The sequence below is a fragment of the Chelon labrosus genome (genome assembly GCF_963514085.1).
Source record: "Chelon labrosus genome assembly, chromosome: 1".
NCBI lineage: Eukaryota > Metazoa > Chordata > Actinopteri > Mugiliformes > Mugilidae > Chelon > Chelon labrosus.
The window spans coordinates 24,456,374-24,481,954 of NC_140337.1; the positions used below are offsets into that span (position 1 = coordinate 24,456,374).

Sequence of the window (25,581 nt, forward strand, 5' to 3'; positions counted from 1 at the left end):
AGAAGTACAAAATTAGCATATGAACAAATGTAAAAGAAACAGAGACAGAAGTAAATATATGTTGATATACATGTATTATATATATTGATTTACATATATTATATATATTACATATTTTTTTCTAAACGGTGTAACTTGATAAACTATTCATTATTATCATTTAAATTTACAGAAAAGGGAATTAATAAAACGTGTCATTACTAAACCGTGTCCGGACTCGGGACTAAATTAATCCGGAGATTCCGGAGATTGCCGAACATTTCCGAAGATGACGACAGGCGAACGAACGAACGAAGGGGAGGAGGAGGAGGAGGGGGAGGGGGGAGCCACAGTGAGTTGGTGCTTCTGTGTGTGCCGCCGAGTGTGTGCGCTGAACTGAGCGGAGGTGAAGAAGAGGAGGATGAAGCTGGGAGCGGAGGATGGGAGGAAGAGTGGAGTAAGAGACAGGCTGGCTGTGTGTGAATGAGTGAGTGAGTGAGGAAGAGGAGAAGGAAGGAAGGAAGGTCGTCCGAAAGGGACCGAAAACGAAAAGACTTGTATTTTTTTGGGAATAACCTCTGGAGCAGTGCTAACGGAAACTTTCAACTTTTTTTTTTTTTTTTTTTTTTTTTTTTACCCGCCACGGCTCTCGGCGGCTTGTTGTGCCCGGAGCCGGCTTTGTTTCTCGGTGGGGGTGTCTACGATAAATGAAGGAATAAAATAGATCCCCCATCGACCCTTTTCTACCCGAGCGGGGAATACCCTGGGACTGCTTTTTGATAAAGGTTACGAGAGAATGGCGGCCAACATGTACCGAGTGGGAGGTAAGGACTGTTTTACAATTTTGAAGACACCCCCTACTATGTGATTGTTCGACAGCAAGGTGGCTAGCTAGCTAGCTAGCCGCTAGCCGTCTGCTCTGTTAGCCGCTAGCTGCAGCTAGCTCGTTGCTAGCCTCCGTACGTGCGTCCAGTTTTGCATGGAGGAACGTCAAACCTATTAAAACCTCCAACAATGTAACGCGTTTTAGCCGAAGAAGGGGACGTTTAAACAGCCTCAGCGTTATCGCCGGGTTTACACAAAGTGTTATTTGTCCGGAAGCATTTCTGTATTCTCCGTAGTATTTTTATTTTTTTAAATAAAATGCCAAGTTTTAACCGGTGGCACTAGTTTCCTCCACCGAAATCAGTGGCGACTGTTGAGCAGCGTGAGCCGGCTTCGAAAGTTTACTGTTTAATTTAAAAAAAAGCAATAAAAGTAAAAAGCCACCGGGTGTCTGCTGGAGTTTAGTTGTGAGTTAAGTGAAGAAGGAAAAAAAAAATTGTCAATATGAAAGAAAATCTGACGCAGAGTCTTGTACATTTGTAGTAACGTCCTGGAAGTGAAAACGCAACGGCAGTTAGCATTAGCCGCTAGCCTCTCAGAGAGGGAGGTCAGCATCTTAACTAGCTCTAGCGGCGTGTTTTTTTTTTTCTTCCTTGAGTGTGGTAGCAAGCTAGAAGCCACCCTCGACTAGCTTTGTCGGCGGGGTGGTTTTAATTACAGTATCGCCTCCGCCATATCACTTCGCCTGCGATGGACGCGTTTAGCCGCGCTAACTCTTGGTTGCTAAGTTTTGTTAGCCTAGCATCACGAAGCGACGCTGCCCGTTGGCAAGCTAACGTTGCGACCACAGGAGACTAGGATGCTTTATTTTAATAACTGCGAATGGTTTAGTTAGTTTAAAACTTGATCCGGTTGGATTTTAAATGTTTTTTGGTTTTTTTTTATTTATTTTTTGCAAGTGAAATTTACTGAATATGAACTAAGTTAGCTAACACTGGTCAGACTTTAAATCCACGAGCAGCGGGAGACTTTAGCATCTGAAGAAAATACAGTTACGTGTAATTGTAAGCTACTGTATATTGTGTCAGGTTTGTTTCTGAAAAGTTTCACAACTATCATTGTGGTTTCAGTTTTGTCGTGTAGATTATTGCTGGGGCTGATGTGGAGGCATGTGTGTGTGTGTGTGTGTGTGTGTGTGTGTGTGTGTGTGTGTGTGTGTGTGTGTGTGTGTGTGTGTGTGTGTGGACGTTGTCTACAGTAGTTTGTGTTTGCATTTAGTTTACTTTACTTGTTGTAGTGGCGCCACAGAGGGATAGGTAACAGTTACTGAGGCTTTGCTTTAAGGCCACATGCTGCCTCAGTCTGTGATTTAAGTCTCTTTTTTTTTTTGGTCATGTTGTGTAACAGTACCAGGGATGTCTCAATCAAGTTCAGTTCTTGCTGTTCTTAAATAAACAAAGGTGTTTCTTGTCTTATTTAGTCTCCTACATCACGCGTATTAAATGTAATAAATCTTCCTGTCAGAGTTAATGTAGTGTGGAGAGGGTTACCTTGTGTTCTCTACTCTACTCTACTCTACTCTACTCTATGGTCTGGTCATCCAACGCCAACTCCTTTCTCCATCTTTTAAACGCAGCGTTCAGTGTTTTATTATTCAGGTGCAGCCTTTGCCTGGTTTTACAGTTTGACGATCAACTACTACCTCCTCACCAAACATCCACACTGGACAAATCTGCACGTTCCAGTCTGACTGACTTCATTTCCCAGATTAAAGTTCTTCCACACGTGCAGCAGGACATGTTCAGTCACGTGATTTTGATTCCTCTTCTTCTTCTTCTTCTTCTTCTTCTTCTTCGATTTCTGGCAGCTCTGACACCAGCCGACCGAAGAAGTCGTTGTTTTTCTTCTGACTTGCAAAAGATCGGGCTCGGCCGAAGCGTGGCAAACCGATCCGATGTGATGATCGTTATTAAAAAAAAATGCCTGGATCGGTTTCTGTGCGTCATTTTCAATTTGTGCAATCGGTCTGGACTCGATGTTCACGGATAGTTAACCTCTAGAGCCAGATTGATAGAAACAGGCGTGATGTCTGGCTTTCGTTAAATAAGAAAGTACCTTCCTAGTTTAGCGTTAAATGTTGTCACTGCAGTTGAACTCGCATTACCCTTTAACAGCTTCCTTCTTTTTTTTTGTTTTCTCCCGTTCCACTACTGTAAAGCGGCTCCGTGTCCCATCAGCGCCCTCGCATTCTGCCTGTTGCTTTGCTTCCTATTGAAACATATGTAAAGACGCATTACGTTTTATACGTGTGAACGAACAAGGAAGGAAGTGGTTCTGGGACAGCTGTAGCTAGAGCTGCGTCGTCGGATTCAGACGAGGAAATATTCATGAGAATAATAACCAACGATTATAAGATGCATCCCTGTATTAAACTGTATGTGTGCAGGGGCGTACAATTAACCGTAAAGTAAAGAATTAAGGTTCGTCCGGGGTGGAACGGCTCTTTTATGGCATTATTTGCATATAAACATCACAAATTTTTTACAAAAGTCGCACTAAAATAACTGAATCCGAGCGCTGTTAATGCAACGCACTTCACCAGATAGAGTCGTTTTTACAGGTAAACCTCTCACACACTAGTTTTGCAACCCGTAAAACAAATGTGTGTTTACTTATTAGGAGGCCTACGCTGCACGTATATGTATGAACTTTTGTGGCGATAAGTATTAAAAAGAGTGGGAAACAATAATCTAAACGTGTTAATGGTAAATGGAGTCGTGGTTATTATTTTGTAATAAGTTTGGAGAGTTTCATGATTCGATTGAGGAAATAAATCAAGAGTTGCAGCCGGTATCTAGTGTAATAGAAGTATATATATATATATGTATGGAAATACACATGGTTTCTCACTTTTTATTTATTTATTTATTTGGGGGCAAAGTTTAGTGACGATGCCGTTTAAGATGGACGGATAAGAGTTGTTCCTTGGCCGCGTTAAAGGACAGTTCTGGGAGGAAACCTAGCACAATGTCCGTCCTGTCCCGGCTCCGAAATGTCACTCCATCATCTTGGAAATAATCCCATCTTGCCTGGATTGTGTGTGTGTAGTGTGGCAAGTGAAAGGTAAGCGTTTGATGCCGAGGCCTGGCCCTTATTTATATATATATATGTATATATATATATATTGCAGTTAGCTTCAAGCATGTAGTTATGCAATAACGTCCAAATTGATTTTTAAGTAGGCCCCACAGTAACAAGGTTAAGTTGTTTGGTTATGCAACGCAGAAACAAAGAAAACGAGTGTATTTGGTTATGTGTGTGTGTGTGTGTGTGTGTGTGTGTGTGTGTGTGTCACCAGCAGGGTTGTCCGGAGTCAAATTTGTCCGAGCGAGTTCATATTTATTAAGGCGGCTTTTTTACGGCTTTTGGGTTCAGCGAGGATTTTCTTTTTGTCACAGCTGCCTGACGTGAGCGAGGGAGGCTCCGTGCGTTACCAGTCCTCCAGAAGCACACAGTGTTCAGGCTGCATGTAAGATCATTATCTTCCCCAGAGATTAGTCAAAGGGCTTCCTGCTCTTCATTCACCCTCGAGCGCACACCCCCGGCACACACTGCCGCCCGCGCCATCCCGGCCGCACGCGTCCACGCTCAAAGGCGCTCGCGGCCGCCACAGCAGACACCTTCAGATCTACTGTCTGGGGCGGTGATGAGCCTTACAGTGAGACGTTAACGTAGAACGAGCTGTGAGATTATGTTGGGGGTCGTGTTTGGTCTTTCTTGGCTCGCTGATCCATCGTTTGGCCTCGGCTGACTGTCTCTGCCGTCCTCTTACGTGTCCCACAGGGCACTAAAAGACGTGATTGACGAGTTTAGCATGAAATAAATAAATAAATAAATAAATAAGTGCCCCCCCTTCCAGCAGCGCCACTGTCTTTAGAGCTAGAATTAGTCACGTCAGGCACACGAGAGCGCACATCTCCCCCCCTTTTTTTAGTGCTTCGGCTCCAGTGTTATGTAATGTGATGTTGTGTTCCTCCTCCTCTGTTAAACAAGGAGGTGATGCTTCTCCGTTCAGGCTCCCCATCTCATCAGCTTGTGCTAAGTGGAGCAAGAAATTCCCGTCTCCCTGTCCTTCCTCCTTCCTCCTTCCATCTCCACCTCCTCTTGTGGTGGTGTATCAGAAACCCACTGATACCCTCTTGAGACTCTCTGTCCCTGCTTGTGGGTGGACCAGATGGAGCTTGATGTGGAGCTACACTGCTGTGCAGGGACCACATTAGAAGGAAAGTGGTGTGTTTCATCGGTAACGCAGCGAAGAGTGATCGATTGTAGGGTTTAAACTCTTCGTTCAGTCAGTCTGCTGAATCAGCTGCTGCTATGAGCCCAGATTCAGTGTCATTTAATGCGTTATAATAAATATAAAAAATAATAAATAGACCAGTGATCACAAACCGTTTAAACTGGTCTATATTTGTGTCGTTGCCTTGGTTTTATTGTTGATAAATAACGTGAAACAAAAAGCGGATTTTAAAAAAAGCAACGACTTGCGAGCGGCGAGTGGGTTTTTTTTTTTTTAATAGGGTGTGAGATGAGGTGAAGTTTAAAACGGTTCTGCGGGTGCGAACGTCGGACGACTCGAGAAAGAGGGTTGACTCAAGTCCCTTCGGTTCGAGCGGGGTTTTGTCGGTGAGAGCTCAAAGCAATAAGAGGATAATAGAGAAATTAAACGGCCGTAAAGTTCACATGACGCTCGTAAACTTTGAGTTATTAGAGAAATGCAGTTTGTTGTAAAGATAGTGACGGCTGCGTCTTCCACAAAGTTTCACATTTTCTTGCAAAATTAGGAGAAAACAGTTTAAAACATGATAAATAAATAAAGTAAAAGTCTCATCTCTGGCCAGTTGGATATTACAGTCCATGCAGGTGCGTTTACATCTGCATTAATATATTTTTTCTCCTGACCCAGATCCAGAAACAGACCACGTGTTTCTACACCAGCTATAGACAGGGCTGTTTATGTATGTTCAGTACGGTGCACCGCGCTTTGTAGAGTCTGACTCGTAGTGGCACAGTCTCCACGCTTTGTTTTAATGTTTGACAGGTTAAACATCACAGGTAACACCTCCAGCCTCGTTCCCACACCTGCACAGGGCCTCTCGTGTGTTTGCTAATTTAGCTGAAACCTGCTTTTTATCCTGAATTGTGGTGTGTAGTGTCTGTCGTTGGCGCTGCAGCTCATTTGGCTGTCATACTGCACTGCACTTGGCTAGCCCGCTGACCTCTTGACCCCTCGGGCGCGGCGCCTGCAGGTTGTCTCGTATAAAAAAACCCGACGCAAGACCGACTGACTGAGTGCGCCTGATTTTCACCAGAGAGCCAGAGCCGGCAGCGCTGGTGTGAACCTTTTTTTTTATTCTAGCGAGGATGTTGGATTTCTGATGTGGCGTTGCAGACGCGGGCTGCGTGTGCGCTCGGTCGGTCTGTCGCGTTCACGTCGGCGAGTGTGTCTGAAGGTTGACTTGTGGTTAACTGTGAGGCGCTCTGGATTGAAAGTGAGGAGGCTGAGGCCTTGCAGACGCCTTTTTATCAGTGTCACGCATTTTTCTTTGTGCTCCTCTTAATAATCGAGCCCGGTCTACACAGAACCAGTTAGAGGTAGATCAGTGTTGGGCTTTAGCCTTTAGCCTGATCTTTTAGTTTTATATTTTTAGCTCCAGCATAAACCGAAACCGCGTCCCCGTAGCGCCAAAGCGTCTTCCCCTCCTTCTGTTTTAGCGGTCTAGCGGCAAAGCTGACAAAAAATTGAAATAGAAGTAAGAGGAAGCAAAAAATTTACGTGACTGAACACTTCTGCGGTGTGGAAGTAGTTTATTCTGGGAAAACAACGTCAGTCAGGACTTTATCAGTTGGGCTGTGTGGATGTTTGGTGGTAGTAGGTGATCGTTATTGAATGCTACCACCTTCGTTTGCCACCCAAAAAAAAAAAAACCAAAACAGAAGACGCAGAGGACACTCAGGCAACGGTTTGACTGGAAAAATTACAAAACGCTGCGTTTAAAAGACGTTGGGACATCCCTAGAACCAGTACTGATCTCTGAATGAGGCCCAACTCAAATAGATTTTAAGGACGGTTACTAATGATTGCAAAGAAGAAATATTTACCATGCAGCTATAGTAAAATTTTACTATTAAAGAAGCTGATCCGCTGACTTCTTGACCGTTTACACACAAAGTACGTCCATCGTTTTAATCCACTTTGCTTAAACTTGGAGATCGCCGTGTAGTTTTCAGTTCAACGTCGTCCGTCTCTTACGTTTTGACGACAGCTGAGTGAGCTGGTTAATTTGTTCAATTTTCAGTTGGCCTGCCTGGCTATGCAGAGAGCGGCTGTTCACACACACACACACACACAGAGACACACACACACGCCACTTGAATCCGGTTTGTGGGTTGCAAGGTGGTGGTGACAGATGGGTCTTAAAATTATATGTAGTGTTTGGATGGTGTTGATAGATTGGGCTGCTCGCTGGAAGGCATAATCCCAACTTCTGGAAAATACATTTAAATAGGAAATTATGGAAGGAATTATGACCTGGTGCTGGAAGTTGGGGGGGGGAGGGACGTGGAGCACTGTTGAATGTTTTGGGTAAAGCCCGATATATTGTCATCTTAGCTTTATTTATCAATATAATCAAGGTTTTATATCATAAACTGTAGGAATTGCAGCCGTTTTTATTGAAACGTCCTCATTTTCAAGGCCTTTCATTGGATGAATTGAGTTGCTCGTTAGTCCGTTATTCCTAAACGCTTTCTCCCGTTTTGGATGTGCATATCATTATATTTAGCACTTCATTGCTCATTATTTAACTGTAACTTGTTTTTGGTAAACAATAAAAAACTAAATTTTTCAGATCTGCAATCACACGTAGACGTTTTGATAAAGTCGTCTGTCCTGAAGTAACGTGACGTGTATTTGAAGCTGTTGCAATGTGTATTATTTACCAGAATATATATTATATTATTATAACATCTGTTTCATGAGTTAGCTTCATGTACAAATTTTAAACTAACCTTTTTTTTTTTTTTTTTCTCCCTGTTGCTTCTTCTAGATTACGTGTACTTTGAGAACTCTTCTAGCAACCCTTACCTTATCCGGAGAATAGAAGAGTTGAACAAGGTTGGTCGTCGTCTTCTTCTTCTTCTTTCCTTCCATCAGTGTCATATGTGAAAGTTTCACCACTGCCACCACTCTGTTCATATTATACACGCCACTCATAGACTGTATATAAAGATGGAACTGCTCTTTTAAAGTGAAGCCAAAGCAAGTAGAGCTCCCCCTGGTGGCTGGCTGCAGTATAGCATAAGCTCCACCCCCTCCATGTTAGTGGGAGGGATTTGTTCCAAACTAAAACACTAAGGGTGCATCCGAATAGTCAGTACATACTAACGTCGGTTAGAACGTACTACTCAACCGTCAATTTAGTACGTTATTTATGTATGCGAGCAAGTAGTAGGCTACAATTCGGACGTACTGGGCAGCCATCTTGCCTGTCCTTTGACCCCGGACGTTTACGTGTGACGCCGACACATATGACGCACACCGACGGATGCCGCGAAATTTTAAAGCCACCTCGGAGAAGTATTTTCGAAACAACCAACATTTTAAACTCAACATTTATCCTAATACACTGACATTTATAAACTTCGGTTGTCGTAGCTGCAGCTGTCACAACGGTCTCGGCCATTTTGTCTGATTTGATTTTCCCGGCGGCTCGTCTTCTTCTACGCTTAGCGGGCTCCCGCTGAATTGTGGGATAGCGTAGTGAGCTACCGTTGTATACTGTGGAGGTAGTAGGCCATCCGGGTATTTTTCGCCTACTAGTCGATGTCTATCAAGAATTCGGACGCACTACTACTGTGACGTACTGCGTCTCGCCTACTGAACAGTACGTTAGTATGGGTATTCGGATGCACCCTAAAATACACTCAAATACATTTTTTTCAACAATGGTTTCTGTCATTTTAGGTATTTAATAATATAATACTGATTCATGTTCAAGTGTCAATATTTTTGGATAAATTTTGTTTTAGTTATTTGACGCTATAGAAACAGGATGTGACGTAAAGGTGACTGCCAGTTGCCATGTCAACCGCTCCGTAAAGCGGACCATGAGAGTTGTAAAAGTAAAAAAAAAAAAAGTAGAGGATTCAAGGATTCTTTATTGTCATTACAACACATGTTGGTACATGGGAAGGAACGAAATTGGTTTCTCTGGTCCCGATTCAAACCATAAGGAGAAAAAAAAGTATAAATATAGAATACAGAATAAAATTAGCTATCTAAGTATTGTACAAAATAGCAGGTGTGTATAAATATAGGCGGTAAAAGTATCAACACTAAAAGTTTACTGCAATGAATGACCAGCGAGAAGAAGTATTAATCAGAGCGAAGTATTAAACAAAAACGCAAGTGAGTCTGGAGGAAGTGTGGGCGGGGCATCAATATCTTATCAATACAAGATGGCGTCGCCCATATCCCCGGGAAAATGGCGTCAGTTTGGCCAGTGACAGGAAGTGGAGACGCTTTGTCCATATGTATATACAGTCTATGATGCCACTGCATGTCGGCCTGACACAGTAGCTGGACACAAGATTTGCTGCTATTGATTTGAATAATACACCTCCTGCGTGTATGCCGGCAGTGATCATGTGATAACATACAGAGCAACTGTACTAACTTGTTACAGGCAGCTAGCACGGACCTGAAACGGTTTATAGTGGTGTGGACGCTAGGCAAACACCAACCAGCGCATAATTTCTCCCTGAGTTTTATCTGCTTTCCTGGACACCAGTTGATAAATCGTGGCTACTGTAATCACAGGACACCGGTACAGGAGCCACTTATATAACAGCAAGCAAGCAGCATATGACACAGGCTTGTTTCCCAGTCAAAGGATTAAGCTCATTTATGTAACACTCTTACATTGAAGGGCCTGTGCTGAGAACCAGGATGACTGAATCATCCTGAGTGCTAAAGGCTGCCGAGCTCGTTGAATGGGTAGTAAGAGATAGAGAGAGAGGGAGGGAGGCAAGTTGTCCAGACCCATGACTGCTGTGTGTCATGACACACCATTCTATTGTGATTAATGTGTCATATCACAATAATAACCGATAGTATGAAATAATGCTAAATTCGCTCGAGGAGCAACTTGAAAACCAATGGAGCTGTGTCGCTGGAGTTGATGCCGAAAAACTGTTTTGAGAACATTGTCCATTTGAAGTAAAGGAGCACAAGGGCTGATCCATCTACAAAGTCCACACTTACCTTCAGTCGTGCCCTTAATTTGCCTGTTCCCAACTGGTTTTGTTTAATAGGCAAAAACTGGAAATGGCACAAAGTCATAATGCAGATTTATACTCTAAGTACTTGATAGTGAGGAGATGGTTGGTGCTGACATGACGGTCGAACGTGCAAAAGCTTCAGAGAATCCAAACTGTTTAAGAGCCAAACTGACTGACAGGATCAGTATGAATTCATTCATTACGAGGCTAGCCAGTAACCAACGACTCTCCGCTACTTACAGACAGCGAATGGGAATGTGGAGGCGAAGGTGGTGTGTCTGTTCAGGAGGCGAGACATCTCAGGCAACCTCAACACTCTGGCTGACAGCAACGCAAGTAAGTAAAGAATAACTGAGAGTAACTGTCCTCTACAGAGGGAGAGTGATACGGCTCGCTGTCTTTAAAGAACCTCTTCCTCATTGTGTTTCAGCTAAAAGCCTCGAGGCTCCTCTTCAGCTCTTATGTTGAAAATTGCACCAATGCTCGCTTCGGGGAGTTTAAGTAAGGCCGTAGCGTTTGTCTGAAACTCGGCATCACTTCTGGTGGTTTATGTAGAAATGTTAAAGTGCAGCTTTAGCTTTAATTCAAGGTGTGAAACAAACTGTTTTTTTTTTTTTTTTTAATGTAATTATCAAGTTAACGCGCTAAAATAAAATGAATGGGTTTCCTCTTTGGTGATGCGTTGCCAGGGCCTTTCCTGGAGCCGCCGCGGTGTTCTGCCTTTACATATGCTTTCAGCAAGTCTTGATCAGGTTGAAATCAGGTGACCAACTCAGCCATCGCACAGCGTCTCTTTACCGTGAGAAGAATCCCACAATCACCTGTTTAACTGATGGAAGAAATGCAAAGGAATAAGTCCACAACTGTTCCATTAGACCTCACTGGTAAAGAAGGCTGTGGCTCAGACGGTAGAGCGTGTTGTCTACAGCATTAGAGCTGTGGGTTAGCGGTTTAATCCCAGACCAAGAACATTAAAACATTTTCTAAAGCGAAAGCAAGACTTAGGTATTAATGTTTGACTCCAATCTTGTATTAAACAGCTGTTGTGTTAAAATCTGGCTCTCTGTATCACCTAAATCCAACATGTTTACAAATAGGGATGTCCCGACCTAGGCATTTTTTTAAATGATCGGATTGGATCGTGTCAGGCTTCAGCAAAGCCCGATCTGTTGAAGTTAATTATTTTCAGTCTGCTGTAAACCAAGGTAATGTCCTTATAGCGTCAAGGCATCTTCGTCCTCTTCTAGTTTAATGAGGAGGATGGAAGAAGAAGAATCATCATTGAAGAAGAATCATCACTGAAGAAGAAGAAGAAACGAGGTTCGAAGAAGAAGAATCGTCATTGAAGAAGAAGAATCGTCATTGAAGAAGAAGAAGAAGAAGAATCGTCATTGAAGAAGAAGAAGAAGAATCGTCATTGAAGAAGAAGAAGAAGAATCGTCATTGAAGAAGAAGAAGAAGAAGAATCGTCATTGAAGAAGAAGAAGAAGAATCGTCATTGAAGAAGAAGAAGAATCGTCATTGAAGAAGAAGAAGAATCGTCATTGAAGAAGAACAAGAAGAATCGTCACTGAAGAAGAACAAGAAGAATCGTCACTGAAGAAGAAGAACAAGAAGAATCGTCACTGAAGAAGAAGAACAAGAAGAATCGTCATTCAAGAAGAAGAACAAGAAGAATCGTCATTCAAGAAGAAGAACAAGAAGAATCGTCATTCAAGAAGCGGGGTTCGAAGAAGAAGAATCGGCATTGAAGAAGAAGAAGAAGAAGAATCGTCATTGAAGAAGAAGAATTGGCATTGAAAAAGAAGAAGAATCGTTATTGAAAAAGAACAAGAAGAAGAATCGTCATTGAAAAAGAAGAAGAATAATCAAGAAAAGGCTTCACTGAAACAACAAACATAAAATCTCAGAGAGGGTTTCAGAGTTAGACCAGCCCTCTTCTATAGAATATACAGGTTTTCTTGAGCCCATGTACGAGCTACCGTCTCCTCGCTACATTAGCTTTGACAGAAATATTTACTGGACTGAATCCAGTCTAAGGTGCACACGTGATCTAGGAGAATACAAGGGACATAAGAAAAGCCTTTATGAATCTCCAGGGGAAGGAATTTAGTTTATTTAAACTATCAGGGCGACGCATCGGTCGAGATTGAAATATTAAAAACATCGGTATTGGATCGAGAGGCAAAAAAAACTTGATCCCCATTTACAAGGTAGACTGCCAAGATTCTTTAAAACAATAAATATCTTTAGGAAGAGATGCCAAGGCGTCCGTCAGACACGGTGAAATGACTTGTCCACACATAACCAAGGAACAAAGATTTAGCATCTGTGTGGCTCTGAGTACAGAGGGGGGAAAAAAGACAGCCGTAATGCATCCATTTTGAAGCGTGGTTTCTGTGTGTGTGTGTGTGTATGTGTATGTGTATGTGTGTGTGTGTGTGTGTGTGTGTGTGTGTGTGGACGTCTTTGTCTGGAGCACTGCAGCCCAGGAGGTAGAGGGGTGTGTGTGTCGGGGGGGGGGTGAATGTGATCAGTCTTCAGTAGTCTGCATGTCATTAGCACCACCCCACTACCTCCACCCTCCATATTGGGCTCATAGTCTGGATCAGGGTGGGGAGGAGGGAGGGGAGCCGGAACCACATGGTCGAATTTAAACCAAAAAATCTTTAGAACTATATATTTTTTTAATGCATTTGTCTTTACAATATAATTAATGTTAAAACAAAGGTAAGTGGACTCATCACTCACTCACAGATGAAGACGTTGCAGTGAAACACACGAGTATGAGACGAGTGTGAAGCTGTGGCATTTAACGCTAATATCCTGTTATTTAACCGAATTATCGTATATAAGCAACAGCTGTAGCGGTGCGTTGGTGTGACCGATGGTGTTAATTGTGTGTCGATATGTCGCTTTGCACTGTTCATGTGAAAATGAAACTGCAATTTTTTTAAAAAAACATCTTAAGAACAATAGAAAAACATGAGGATGAATAATAAATGTTAGCGAAGCTCAATAAACTAAACTAGTCTCAAAGCGAGAATAAAAAAAGAAGTTCAAATGCCGTAAAGTGGTTCTTAATATATTGCACATGATGTTAGGGGATGTCCCGATCCAAGTTCCCTATTTGATTTTAAATAAACAAAATGTCCTCCCTGAAGATATTTCTGTCAAAGCTAATATAGCGACGAGAGGCTAGCTCGTAGCTCGTGGCTCCGCCCTCTCTGGAATATTTTTCTCCTTGACTTCCGCCTCCAGGAAACGTCTCTTCTTTTTAAACGCAGTGTTTGTTGCTCACGTAGCCTCAAGGTGGTAGCGTTAAAAGACAATCTCCTGCTACCACGTCACCAAATATTGTAAATATTACATAATTTACATATTTTTGGTTCCTCCTCTTCTTCTTCTACTTCAAATTCTTGGCAGCCTTCACGCTAGCTAACCGCCCCTCAAACAGTAGTAGTAGAAGAAGAAGTTGTGGACTAGCTTTCACGCTAGCCAACAAACATGAAAGTGTGCCATTTTAGCTCTACGGGGATGTGGGTTTTGGTTTATGGCAGACCTAAAATAAACATCTACGAAAGGTCAGGCTAGGCCGAAGCCCGATACCGATCCAGGGGTATTTTTTAAAAAAAATGCCTGGATCCGCCCCCGATTACGATGTATGTGACCGGTCTGAAACTGGGCCTGGTGTGTTAACGGTGATGGAAGAAGTAGAGCTGCTTTTATCTGCCTCACTTCTTCTTCTTCTCCTTGATAAAAAGCCCCTTGATCTGTCCCCTTAGGGCCGTAGCACACAATGAGTTAATTCTGACTTGGCTTGTGTCGTTGCCAGAGCAAAGAAAGTAGAGTGTGTGTGTGTGTGTGTTTCTCTTATACAGTGTGTCGCTCCTTCTTTTTGTGTGTGTGTGGTTTCTTAGTGTGAGTGTGTGTATGTGTGTGCGAGTTGGGGATACATGTTGTGGGGGGGGATGGGCGCCTCAGGTTTGTTACACAGGGTTTCCTACTTTGTCTGGCAGGGACTAGCTGGACAGGGGGAGGAGGGGGGAGGGGTTGAGAGGTTAACAGAAAAGGGGTGTGGCTTAAGGTGCCGTCCCTCTCACTATCTGCGCCTGTGTGTGTGTGTGTGTGTGTGTGTGTGTGCGCGCGTCTGTCTGTCTTTCTGTCTGTGTGTGTGTGTGTGTGTGTGTGTGTGTGTGTGTGTGTGTGTGCGTGCGTGCCCTCACTGACAGGGTTTCCTGTGGCTGAGTGCAGGGGCGGAGTCCACAGAGATGTAACGAAATAGCCCCTCCCCCTCCAGTTTGCAACAAATTACTCACCCGCCTGAAATTAGGAATGCGCAATCTAGTGGCCGAACACACACACACACACACACACACACACACACAGCTATGAATGGCTTAATGTTTTTTTCTTCACATCTCACACTGGCTGCAAGTATGTGTGTCACATGGGTTCTAGCTAATGTGAAATGATTGTTTCTTTTAAGTCAGGTCATAAAATAACAGTGGGCCCTGTGTTATTTTTTTAAAAAATATAGTAGATATCGGTTCCACAGTTATGAAAAGATTTTAAACTCTTTTGAAAGTCCTTTGCATGAGCGATTTTATAAATAGAGTCGTCTAATTCTTTTTGACTGTGCTGAACTTGGCTCTAAATGTTGACTTGTCAAATAGGTGCTAGTTATCATATTAAAACACACACACTCTATATAAACTGTGCATGTTGGTGGGTAGGCACGTCCCGATCGGTATCGGAGCCGATCCAGGCATTTTTTCGGTATCTGGCTTCAGCCGAGCCTGAACTTTCTGTCATTATTAAGGTCTGCTAAAAACCAAAACCACGTCCCTGTAGCGTCAAAACATCTTACTGCTCTTCGTTGCCTAGCATCACAGCTAGGCCGTTAGCTAGCGTCAAAGCGGCCAGAAGAAGAAGAAGAAGCAGCAGAGGAAAATTAAATTTGTAAATTGTGCAGTGTGGATGTTTGGTGAGGTGGTAGTAGGAGTATGTTTTGGTCAGATTCAACACCTTGATTCTACACAACAACAAACAAAAAAACTGTGTTTAAAAGAAGAGAAAAGTTTCATCAAGGTGGAAGATATTCCAGAGAGGGTTAGGGAGTTGGACCAGTCCATTTCTAGAGCAGAAAACCCAGGTTTTATGGAGTCAAAGTACGAGCTACCCTCTCCTCGCTACATTAGCTTTGTACAATTAGCGTTGAGTGTTTGTTGTTGGTTCGGTGCAAGCTTTGTGGACTCAAAATATTCTGTTTTTGTTTTTGTTTTTTTGTGCTGGTGTTGAATCAAGTTTGTGGTATTGAATGGCGATCAACTACTACCACCTCAGCAAACATCCACTGTAATAATTTACAAATTTCTGTCTTGACTGTCTTCATTTTTGGTGGCTTTGATGCTAGCTAACCGCCACTTAAACACAAGAAGAAGAAGAAGAAGTTGTGATGCTACAGATAACTACAAAATATTGATACCAATCCGATGATTCTGAAAATGGCTTTTGCGACGTCCCTAACACAGATATAATAACACAAACTTCCAGTTCATGGTTCTTCGTATGCTGCACTCCATCATCTCACCTATAAACGGACGCAGCATCATCCTCCTCTTGTCAAGACTCGCGTTTAACCACAATTTATTATGTATCTGAATTCATTTCTGTGTCTCACGGGAGCGTAACGGTGCTGACACTCTTGTGTTTGTGTTTGCAGGAGAATTTGAAGAGGAGTCGAAGCAGCCCACTCTGGCTGAGCAACAGAAACACCAGCTGAAACACAGAGAACTCTTCCTGTCTCGACAGTTTGAATCTCTACCTGCAACTCACATACGGTACGTGTTTACTACCTGCAGCTTTCCACAGCGCTGCCGTTTAGCCGGAGCCCAGACGCCTGCCATGCACAGGAAGGACTGAATTTATGATTACAGTTTCTTTCGCTGCAACTATTCTGCTCCCATCTTTTTATGGTGATTGAGCTCCACCCTGACGCTACTTAGCCGTGCACAAAACTCAGATCGTAACTTGAACCCTGGAAGCTTTTTTTTTTTTTTTTAATGCTCGCCGTAATCTCTGGTTATAAAGTTAAATGAAGACACCGGATGTTAGTGAGGAAAGAAATGTGCAACTTGCCTCAACGTGATCACATCAATAATTAACAGAATGACAGAATCACATTATTTGTTAATTCATGTTTAGATTTATTTAGTTGGTTAACAGCTACAAGATCAGAAAACATTAAAAGGCTCTCATTAGTAATGAACAGACATCATTTATGGTGCTCTTTGCTTTTCAGGGTGTAATCATTTATAACGGCGGTTGTGTGTTTAGTCCATTTATGTGTTGACCCGCCATGAATACCTAAAACTTGACACGTCAGGGTGTCTAATCTAAATAGAAAACTTGCCAAATCTCCTCTTGATAATGTTGAATGGACAAAGGCGGTGGTTCATTTGTTTATTACTCGTTTTAATACGATTACGTCTCAACATTTACGAGCCACATGAGCGTTTGAACTGCCTCGTCCTCACGTCTTTGTCATAAACGCCCTCTCTGCTCTTCACTGTCTCTCCCACAGGGGGAAATGTAATGTCACCCTCCTCAATGAAACCGACGTTCTGGCCGGATACCTGGAGAAAGAAGTAAGACGCCATCTGGCTCGTTACTCTGGAGCCTATTTATTGTCTTTTAGGTGTTTAACATTACAGAGGGGAAGATCGCTGTTAGAGCACAGTGCGTCAGCCAAACAGCTGTTAACCTTTTTGCCGTGTTCTCGTCCAGGACTGTTTCTTCTACTCGCTGGTGTTCGACCCCGTCCAGAAGACCCTGCTGGCGGACCAGGGCGAGATCCGAGTGGGCTCTAAATACCAGGCGGAGATTCCTGACAAGCTAGCCGAGGGTGAGCACGACACCGAAATAGGAGATGCATAAATTAACCCCGTACAATAGACGGTTTGGTTTGGCGCACGTTACGTTTATCACCTTCCATTCGCTTGAACCGTGTCCCTCGCTGTCTCAGGAGAAGCAGACAGCAGGATCCAGGAGAAGCTGGAGACCAAGGTGTGGGACCCCAACAACCAGCTCAAAGACCCTCAGATCGACCAGTTCCTGGTGGTGGCGAGGTAATGTCTGCCTCCCATCTGTCACCTCCTCCCAGCTGCACCATCATCGCCTCGGCTTGTTGCTATGGCGACGTCTGCATCTAGCATTTTATTTATTTATTTATTTATTATTTAGAGAAAATACACAAATTGCAACCGATTGGAAGGAAACTACTTCATTTACGATCAGCTGTTTGTGAGAACGTGACCTGTAGTCGGACAGAAAACTGTGGCACTGATTCAAAACATCAACACTGCATTAAAAAATAAATAAAAATAGTTTCTTATTGTGTTTTAGTTTATTTTTTTGAAGGAAATCTGTCTGAACTTTTGGAGGGAATCACCTCACTGTCAGCCAAATACGCCCTCTAGTGGTCAAACCATGTAAAAAGTCAATATGCACATAAACGGTGTGAATGTTTTTTAAATCAAGCAGGAACTGATGGTTGCGGCCTTTTTATTTCAGAGCGGTGGGGACGTTTGCTCGGGCCCTGGACTGCAGCAGCTCCATCCGCCAGCCCAGCCTCCACATGAGTGCGGCGGCAGCCTCCAGAGACATCACACTGGTGAGACGCACTGGCATACACTTAACGATTAATATGTCAAGCCTTTAAATGTGAGTCATGTGCATAAATATATATATATATATATATATATATATATATATATATATATATATATATATATATATATATTACTTGTCGGGAACTAAGCGTGACAAGGAGCCTCAAGTGATCCTTTTTGATGTAATCACAAGCCTGGTTCCCGTTTTGGACGCTCGGCATCTCTTGTGTGTCGTAGCCTCCTGAGACCCAGCAAAATTAAACGTTGAGAATTTCTCTTAATTTTAACATAAAACTGATTCAATTGGGTGTGAATAATACGTTAAGTATTTATAGAATGTCCTTTATAGTGGACGACGGGCTTCAAATTCTTTGTTTTCTCGTCTGACCCGACCAAATTGTTGCTGCAACAACAGCTAAGACAATTATGAAGTTAAAGGGGAACTACTGTTTTTTTACAACCTGGACCTTATTTCTGGCATAAAATATGATTATTTACTCACCCATATAACTTTTGTGTAATTTGCAGTTGTTCGGGAAAAATTTAGATCAGCATCCATATAGTGGGAGTGAATGGGGCACCGAAACGCAGCCTCTAAATAACTCATTATCTGCCGCGAAACTCGTTCATTTCACCAATATTTTGTTATCGTACGCTAGTTACCTGTTATCATCATCCAGGGTCTGTAGATTGAACAAGTTTTGCGGCAGATAATGTGTCATTTAGAGGCTGCGTTTCGGTGCCCCAGTCACTCCCACTATATGGATATACGCTGATCTAAATATTGTCCAAAACTTACGCAAAAGTTATGCCAGAAATAAGGTCCAGGTTGTAAAACAAAACAGTAGTTCTCCTTTAATTAAAGCTCGCAACTGAAATTTTATTCATTTAATTCATCTCCACTGTCGAAATACAACATCACATATTAATGTATTTATCTGCTGATCTTACAAGTTGTTGTTCTGACCCAAACTGGTGCATGATGGGTGTGAACCAATTTCAGTTTTCAATCACCTGCAGTTTTACGTAAAACTCTCTCTACATCTGTCAAATTACTGTCACCTTAATTGATGAATTAAGTCCCAGTGTCCACAACAGTGGACATCAGCAAAACGTGTCCTGCTCTGTGGTTAAAATGTTGTGTATATAAAAACTAGTATAATAAAACTAGTTTTAAGGTTAGATAAAACCCTTTTCTGGCTAAAACATATTAAATATCCACTTAGATCCATCATAAATGTTTGTTCCCTTGCTCCCATAAAATGTGCCCAGTGAGTTGTCGGCCATTTTGAGAAAGCAGAGTCTCCTGTTGCACATGTCGCACCCCAATCAATGATATGCCACTGGAAAGGCCAGGATGTCCTGTACATGCCACAACAGGTTTCAGCTCTCTAGCTTATACAGTTTTTATTTTAAATATCCATTAGAGACTCATGTCCTCCACAGAGAGTCCCAGGAGGATAGAGCTGCCTGATCGGTATCTGGGACGATCCAGACGTTTTTAAAATGACTGGATCGGTGCAACAGCATCAAACACTGAACGTTTAAAAGAAGAGAAAGGTTTCCTGAGAGGGTTAAGGAGTTGACGAAGACAAGAAAGACAAGAAAAGTCCTTACGAAGCTACAGGAGACCAACTTTAGGACATTTAAGATCAGATTTAGGGGCAACAATCAAATAATAGTGTCCATGCACCATTAACGCCTCGTTCCTTTGCTTATCCACAATAGTGAAAATGTGTGTTTGCTGTCGTGGATGTAATTCTGATCTCACTCTGAACGCCGCTCGTCTCTCGCCCGTCTCTGCTCTCAGTTCCACGCCATGGACACGCTGCAGAAGAACAACTACGACCTGGCCAAAGCCATGTCCACCCTGGTCCCTCAGGGGGGTCCGGTGCTCTGCCGCGACGAGATGGAGGAGTGGAGCGCGTCCGAGGCCATGCTGTTTGAGGAGGCTCTGGAGAAATACGGCAAGGACTTCAACGACATCCGCCAGGACTTTGTAAGCCCTCCTACTCTTCTCCTCTTTACAGTGACGCCGTTTGTATCCTGTGTTGTTGAGTCTTGACTTTACGTGTTATCTCTCTCTCCGCCTCAGCTGCCCTGGAAGTCTCTAGCCAGCGTGGTCCAGTTCTACTACATGTGGAAGACCACCGACCGCTACATCCAACAGGTTCGTCTCTACTACGTCACACATTGATTTAGCTTCCTCTGTTTCCATCTAGATCCTCACCAACCTCTCTTCTTGTCTCGTAGAAACGACTAAAGGCAGCAGAGGCAGACAGCAAGCTGAAACAGGTGTACATCCCCACCTAGTGAGTATTACAGCCACCTGTTACACAGACTTACCCTCCTCTTTAGTTGTTTTATTCTGTTAACTTCTTATTTTTCTTCTTTGCACCAGCACCAAACCCAACCCCAACCAGATCATGGTGCCAGGCAGCAAACCCGGTATGAATGGAGCCGCTGGCTTTCAGAAAGGACTCAGCTGTGAGAGCTGCCACAGTAAGTACCTGCTCAGCAGTCGCCATCTAAGTCTTGGTCTGTTATTAACCCTTAAAAACTGAAAGTGTCGCCGGCGGCACGTTTACACAAGTGCACTTTGGATTACCGTAAACACGTCACTGGATGCGCCATCGTAAGACGCTGAGACGTTGGGGTGTCATTACTAGGCTTGGGTATCGAGAATCGAGAATCGATTGGAACCGGGACTAGCTTAGCGATTTTCCCGGAATCGTTCAAAAGTTTAATTTTCGATTCCTAGTTTCGATTCCCAGTCCGCCGACCGGAAGAAGAAACCGCTGAACACCAACGAAGAAGCGTCCACCGGAAGTGTTGGCTTAACCGAATGTCTATGGTCGAACGTGGATAGCGTGCGTCGGAGGTCGAAAGTGTGGCTTCACTTTTCTAAACAGAACGAAATCTCGGAAAAATGCAACATTTGCGACAAGATTGTTTCGTGCATAGTAGGGTGCACGTCGAACATGATAAAGCACCTCCGAATTCATGGAGTAGAAATAAATGTGTGCCCCGTCTTTGACGCGCTGCGCCTACCGTCCTCCGCTGCCTCCGCCAACCGTCCTCCGCAGCGGAGGTTAGTAAAACAATACATATACATTAAATAATATGTCTTAAAAAACAATACATATACATTAAATACTATGTCTTGCGCCAACATTGAGGCAGCTAACAAATTAGCCCACGTATAGAGGTCATAAAAAGGAAAAAGCACGGAACGAGGTGAATTATGTCCATAGTGTCCACTACACTAGCTCATTTAAAATATCCTAAACTTTTTTTGACCCTGCCTCTTAAAAGAATCGAAATCGAGAATCGTTAGGAACCGGAATCGAAACAAGGAATCGGAATCGGAATCGGAATCGTTCAAATTCAAACGATACCCAACCCTAGTCATTACGATAATTTCGGTTATTACACTCTCATAACCTGCAGTAAATTGGAAACAACTGCCAGATATTCTGACCTTTTTATACTCAAAATAAGCACAAAAGTCCAGGTTTAGGTGTCAAAGGGTAAACCAAAAAGCTACTGATTTGGCTATCGGCACAAAACTACAGCCTGATCCAGTGTTTCCCTCAAAATTTCACAAGACTCTGGCAAGACAACGTGGATATTTGTATTTAGCGACAGTTTGCAGCAGCCTGCGCGGTTCGTCTACAGGAATACGAAACAAAAAGGCTGCTGAGACGTTGTATTCAATGGGTAAATGTATGCAAGATTAAATGCTAGCTAGCTCTTATAAAGTTTAGCTAGTTTATGTTACGACTGGACTCGTTTCCTCAGAGTTTTGACCTACTCTGTTTAAATAACTTTGAATCTCCACGCTCTAAAAAAGTCAAGAGCACAAACATCGGGTTTTAATAAGTGTCGTTAACGTCTGTTGTTGTTATTATTATTATTATTATTATTATTATTATTATTATTGTTGGTGAGCAGCACAAATAGCTTCACATGCTACATGAGTTGTCTGAGCCGTTTTCTCCGTTAGGTTAAATTCAGAACAGAGCAGGTGTAGAGGGGGGAGGAGAGATGCTTTCAGGAGCAATAGGAAAAACAACGACCATGGTGTAGTAAATTAGACGCTGGTGGTCTGCTGTAGTATTAACACCTCTGATAGAATCAATTGGTCTAAACTAGGGGTCCCCCCAGAGGGTCCAGTCTGGCCCGTGGCATATATATGCAAAGATTTTAACTTATATTCTTTAATAAAAGTCACTGCTACTGTTAATTTATCCTCTGTTTTAGTCAGAGTAGCGGACAGAACACGACACTGAGACCCAGAACTACGGCAGCAAGATGTTTAAAAGAGTAGTTCATTAAATGTAAACAGTTTCATAACGTTGTTCTTAGCACTAAAACAAAGAGAAACATCTGGAGTTATTGTTATTTCTAGGTTATTATGTTACTGATCTGGGCCTGTTTGAGTTTAAACTGGGCTCTATGTGGCCCCCTGAGCTACAATGATGATCTAAATCAAGGGGTCTTCAACGGTTTCCAGGCCAAGGGGACCCCCTACTTATGTATATGTGTATTTAAAGACATTTAAATTTGTGGAAAAATAAATATAAAAACAAATGTCTAATCAACCAAAACTTTCGTGACCCCTCTGCAGTACCTCCGCGGACCCCCTAGGGGTCCCGGGCCCCCTGTTGAAGACCTCTGTTCTAAACTATCATGTTAACGCTTAAACTTTGAGAGACAAGAGAGATGTGTCATAATTTGTGGTCTTATTGTGGTGAATTCATACACTCATGGCTCACTGTCTCCTCTTGTCACCCTCCCAGCGGCCCAGTCTCCTCAGTGGTACGCCTGGGGGCCCCCCAACATGCAGTGCCGACTGTGCGCCTCCTGCTGGATCTACTGGAAGAAGTACGGCGGTCTGAAGACGCCCACGCAGCTGGAGGGAGCTGCTAGAACCGGCTCTGTACGTCTCCTCCTTCCTACAGTCTGGTGATGAACACTCACTAAGATGGATGTCCCTTTAATCACGGCCTCTCTCCCTCCCTCCCTCTCTCCCTCCCTCCCTCTCTCTCTCCCTCTCTCCCTCCCTCCCTCGTCTAGGAGCCGGGCCCCCGCAGCCACATGACGCGCCAGGAGGTCCAGGGCCTGTCGCCGTTCACCCGCAACGAGGGTCGCGCCAAGCTGCTGGCCAAGAACCGACAGACGTTCATCCTGCAGACCACCAAGCTGACCCGCGTCGCCCGGCGGGTGTGCGAGGACATCCTGCAGCCACGGCGTGCCGCGCGCCGGCCGTACGCCTCCATCAACGCCAACGCCGTCAAGGCCGAGTGTAAGTTCACGCGCTCACACGGAGCCAACACCAGAGCACATGTTACTGATCAGATCTGACAGGAAGCGATGGGCTCCGTTAAGGTTTATTAATGTGTCTTCTCCAGGTATGATCAGGCTGCCCAAAGCCACAAAAACTCCTCTGAAGAGCAAGCTGGTGCCTCGGCAGTCGCTGGCCATCATCGTGAAGGATTTAGGTAAGAACGCTTTCACACATCCCCAGTGGAGCTGGTGAAACAAACTGTCTGCTCCTGTTGATTCATTCATTGTCTCTGCAGCCATCTCAGCTCCTCTCAAACTGAAGGCATCCAGAGGACCCCCGACACCCATCAACAGGAACCAGGCCAGCCAGCCTCGAGTGGGCCAGAGCCTGCTGGGGAAGAGAGGCTTTGACAGCGTGAGTGTTTGTTTCATGCTTTAAGAAGTTATGTTCACTTAGCCTCCAGCTGCTTCCAGACACTCTTACATGAGACTTGTTTAACTTCATCTTTCCATCGTTTCCAGACCACGGGGGTGCCCTACCCAGCCAACGGTCGGCCGTACACTTCAGGTATGAGGACCACCTCCCAGTCAGTCATCAAGAGGCAGAAGGTCAGCCAGGGGGAGGCTCCCAACCCTGTGGTGTTTGTGGCCACAAAGGACACGAGGTACGGGCTAAATCTACTAAATGAAGCTTTAGTAGATGACACCGATCAGCCATAACATTATGACCACTGACAGGAGAAGTGAATAACATTTAAACCATCTTTGGACAGTTAAATGTTCTGCTGGGAAACTTTAGGACCTGTCATTCATTCATGTGGATGTTACTTAGATGTGTAGCACCCACCTAGACCAGACCAGGCACCCCCACCCCATAGCAAAGGGGTGGGGGTGCCTGGTCTGGTCTAAAAAAGTCCAGAGCACAAACATCGGGTCCGGTGCTCTGCCGTTTTTGCCACCTAGACCAGACCAGGCACCCCCACCCCTTTGCTATGGGGTGGGGGTGCCTGGTCTGGTCGAGGTGGCAAAAACGCTTTAGGAACAACTCGGCAAAACACATGAAGAACAGCACAAGGTGTTGACCTGGCCTCCAAATTCACTAGATCCCAAACTGATCAAGTATCTGTGGGATGATCCACAGAGGCCCCTCCCCTCAAAGACCCCCCCCCCCCCCCCCCCCCACTAACAACATCCTGTTGCCAGACACCGTAGGACACCCTCAGAAGGTCCACGTCCATTCTCTGACGAGTCCCCACAAGGGAGACCTACACAATATTAGGAAGGCGGCCATAATATTGTGGCTGATCGGTGTATATTGTCTTAAAGCATCATTTATTTGCTTTGAATCTTGTGTTTCATCATCATGGCGGCTGTTAAGCTCACATTTCCCCACGTCTCTTTCACCCAGGGCTCTGAGGAAACACCTGACTCAGTCAGAGATGCGCCGGGCGGCGAGGAAACCTCACCTCCTGGTCCGGATCAAGCTGCCACCGCCGCCCCGCTCCCTGGCCATGCCCCTCATCCCCTCCAGCACCAACGAACCCATCGTCCTGGAAGACTGAAGAGACAGAGAGAGAGAGAGAGAAAGAGAGAGAGATGGGGCGAAATGGGGAAGTTGGAGGGGGGGGGGTCTTTTTAACAGGACATGGGAGTCGGGGGGGAGGGGGCTGGGAGAGTCGGAGAGGGTCTGTGCTTTAAACCCTCACTCATAGGCGGCGCAGTACGCCACACAGTAGTCTTTGTTTCCCTGGTTTCAGTGTCATCTTTCTTTAGTTACTTCCCAAATGTTCACATGTCCAACACACACATATAGACACACACACACACACACACACACACACACACACAAGCACTTAGGTAACTGTACATTTCATCTAATTAAACAAACACACACTCACTCTCACATGACACCTCAGGCTTCGTAGTGTTTTTATTCCAGGTTACTTTACTCCCCTCCTCCCCTCTTCTTCTTCTTCTTCTTCTTCTTCTTCTTCTTCTTCTTTTTTTTTTAACGCCACCCGTTTTTAAATGTGTAACTTAAATCAACATATTTCTCATCCACACTTGTTTTTTTTTTTTCTTCCATCCTCCACGTCTCTTTATCTTTCCTCGTGTAAATAAATATATGCAGCACCGGGTGACGGAGGGACGACTGTAGCTGTAGCGGGTTGAATGTCCACTTTTGATTCGAAGATCTCGCCCCCCCCCCCCCCCCCCTCCCCTCGCACCTCCGCTGTAATAACTGTAGGACCGGGACACGTCGTCGTCGTTAGCCGTTTCATCCATCCATTTTCTCCTGAAGCTGCATGTGGGGGGGGTCTAAACCGTTAACCTTCTCTGGAGGGTCGTCCCGTCTGCGTCTCTTCACGGAAATAACCGAGCGAGCACAAAATCAGCCCGAGCTCAGCGAGAGATGGAAGTTTTAAGAGTACACACGGATGTAGACCGAGTGTATATGTCAGTGTTTTCCAGT

General features: G+C 44.1%; 1 protein-coding gene across 1 annotated transcript; it reads left to right on the forward strand.

Annotated features, from left to right (window-relative positions):
* Positions 1 to 347: 347 nt before the first annotated feature.
* On the forward strand, positions 348 to 24,714 carry mta2 (metastasis associated 1 family, member 2). The gene is made up of 18 exons (XM_084541164.1): positions 348 to 803; positions 7,914 to 7,981; positions 10,389 to 10,482; positions 15,872 to 15,989; positions 16,733 to 16,796; positions 16,936 to 17,053; positions 17,174 to 17,276; positions 17,722 to 17,821; positions 19,630 to 19,818; positions 19,915 to 19,989; positions 20,073 to 20,131; positions 20,221 to 20,321; positions 22,622 to 22,761; positions 22,899 to 23,127; positions 23,234 to 23,323; positions 23,405 to 23,523; positions 23,631 to 23,773; positions 24,517 to 24,714. Exons 1-18 carry the CDS (start codon positions 776 to 778, stop codon positions 24,668 to 24,670), a joined length of 1,992 nt encoding a protein of 663 aa, XP_084397290.1. The 5' UTR covers positions 348 to 775; the 3' UTR covers positions 24,671 to 24,714.
* Positions 24,715 to 25,581: the final 867 nt, after the last annotated feature.

Excerpts from the sequence above, each read along its gene's own strand:
- mta2 (XM_084541164.1), top strand. The coding sequence starts at position 776 with ATGGCGGCCAACATGTACCGAGTGGGAG. Across the intron at positions 22,762-22,898 it reads GAGCTGCTAGAACCGGCTCT|GAGCCGGGCCCCCGCAGCCA; the intron begins GTACGTCTCCTC and ends TCCCTCGTCTAG. Across the intron at positions 23,128-23,233 it reads CAACGCCGTCAAGGCCGAGT|GTATGATCAGGCTGCCCAAA; the intron begins GTAAGTTCACGC and ends TGTCTTCTCCAG.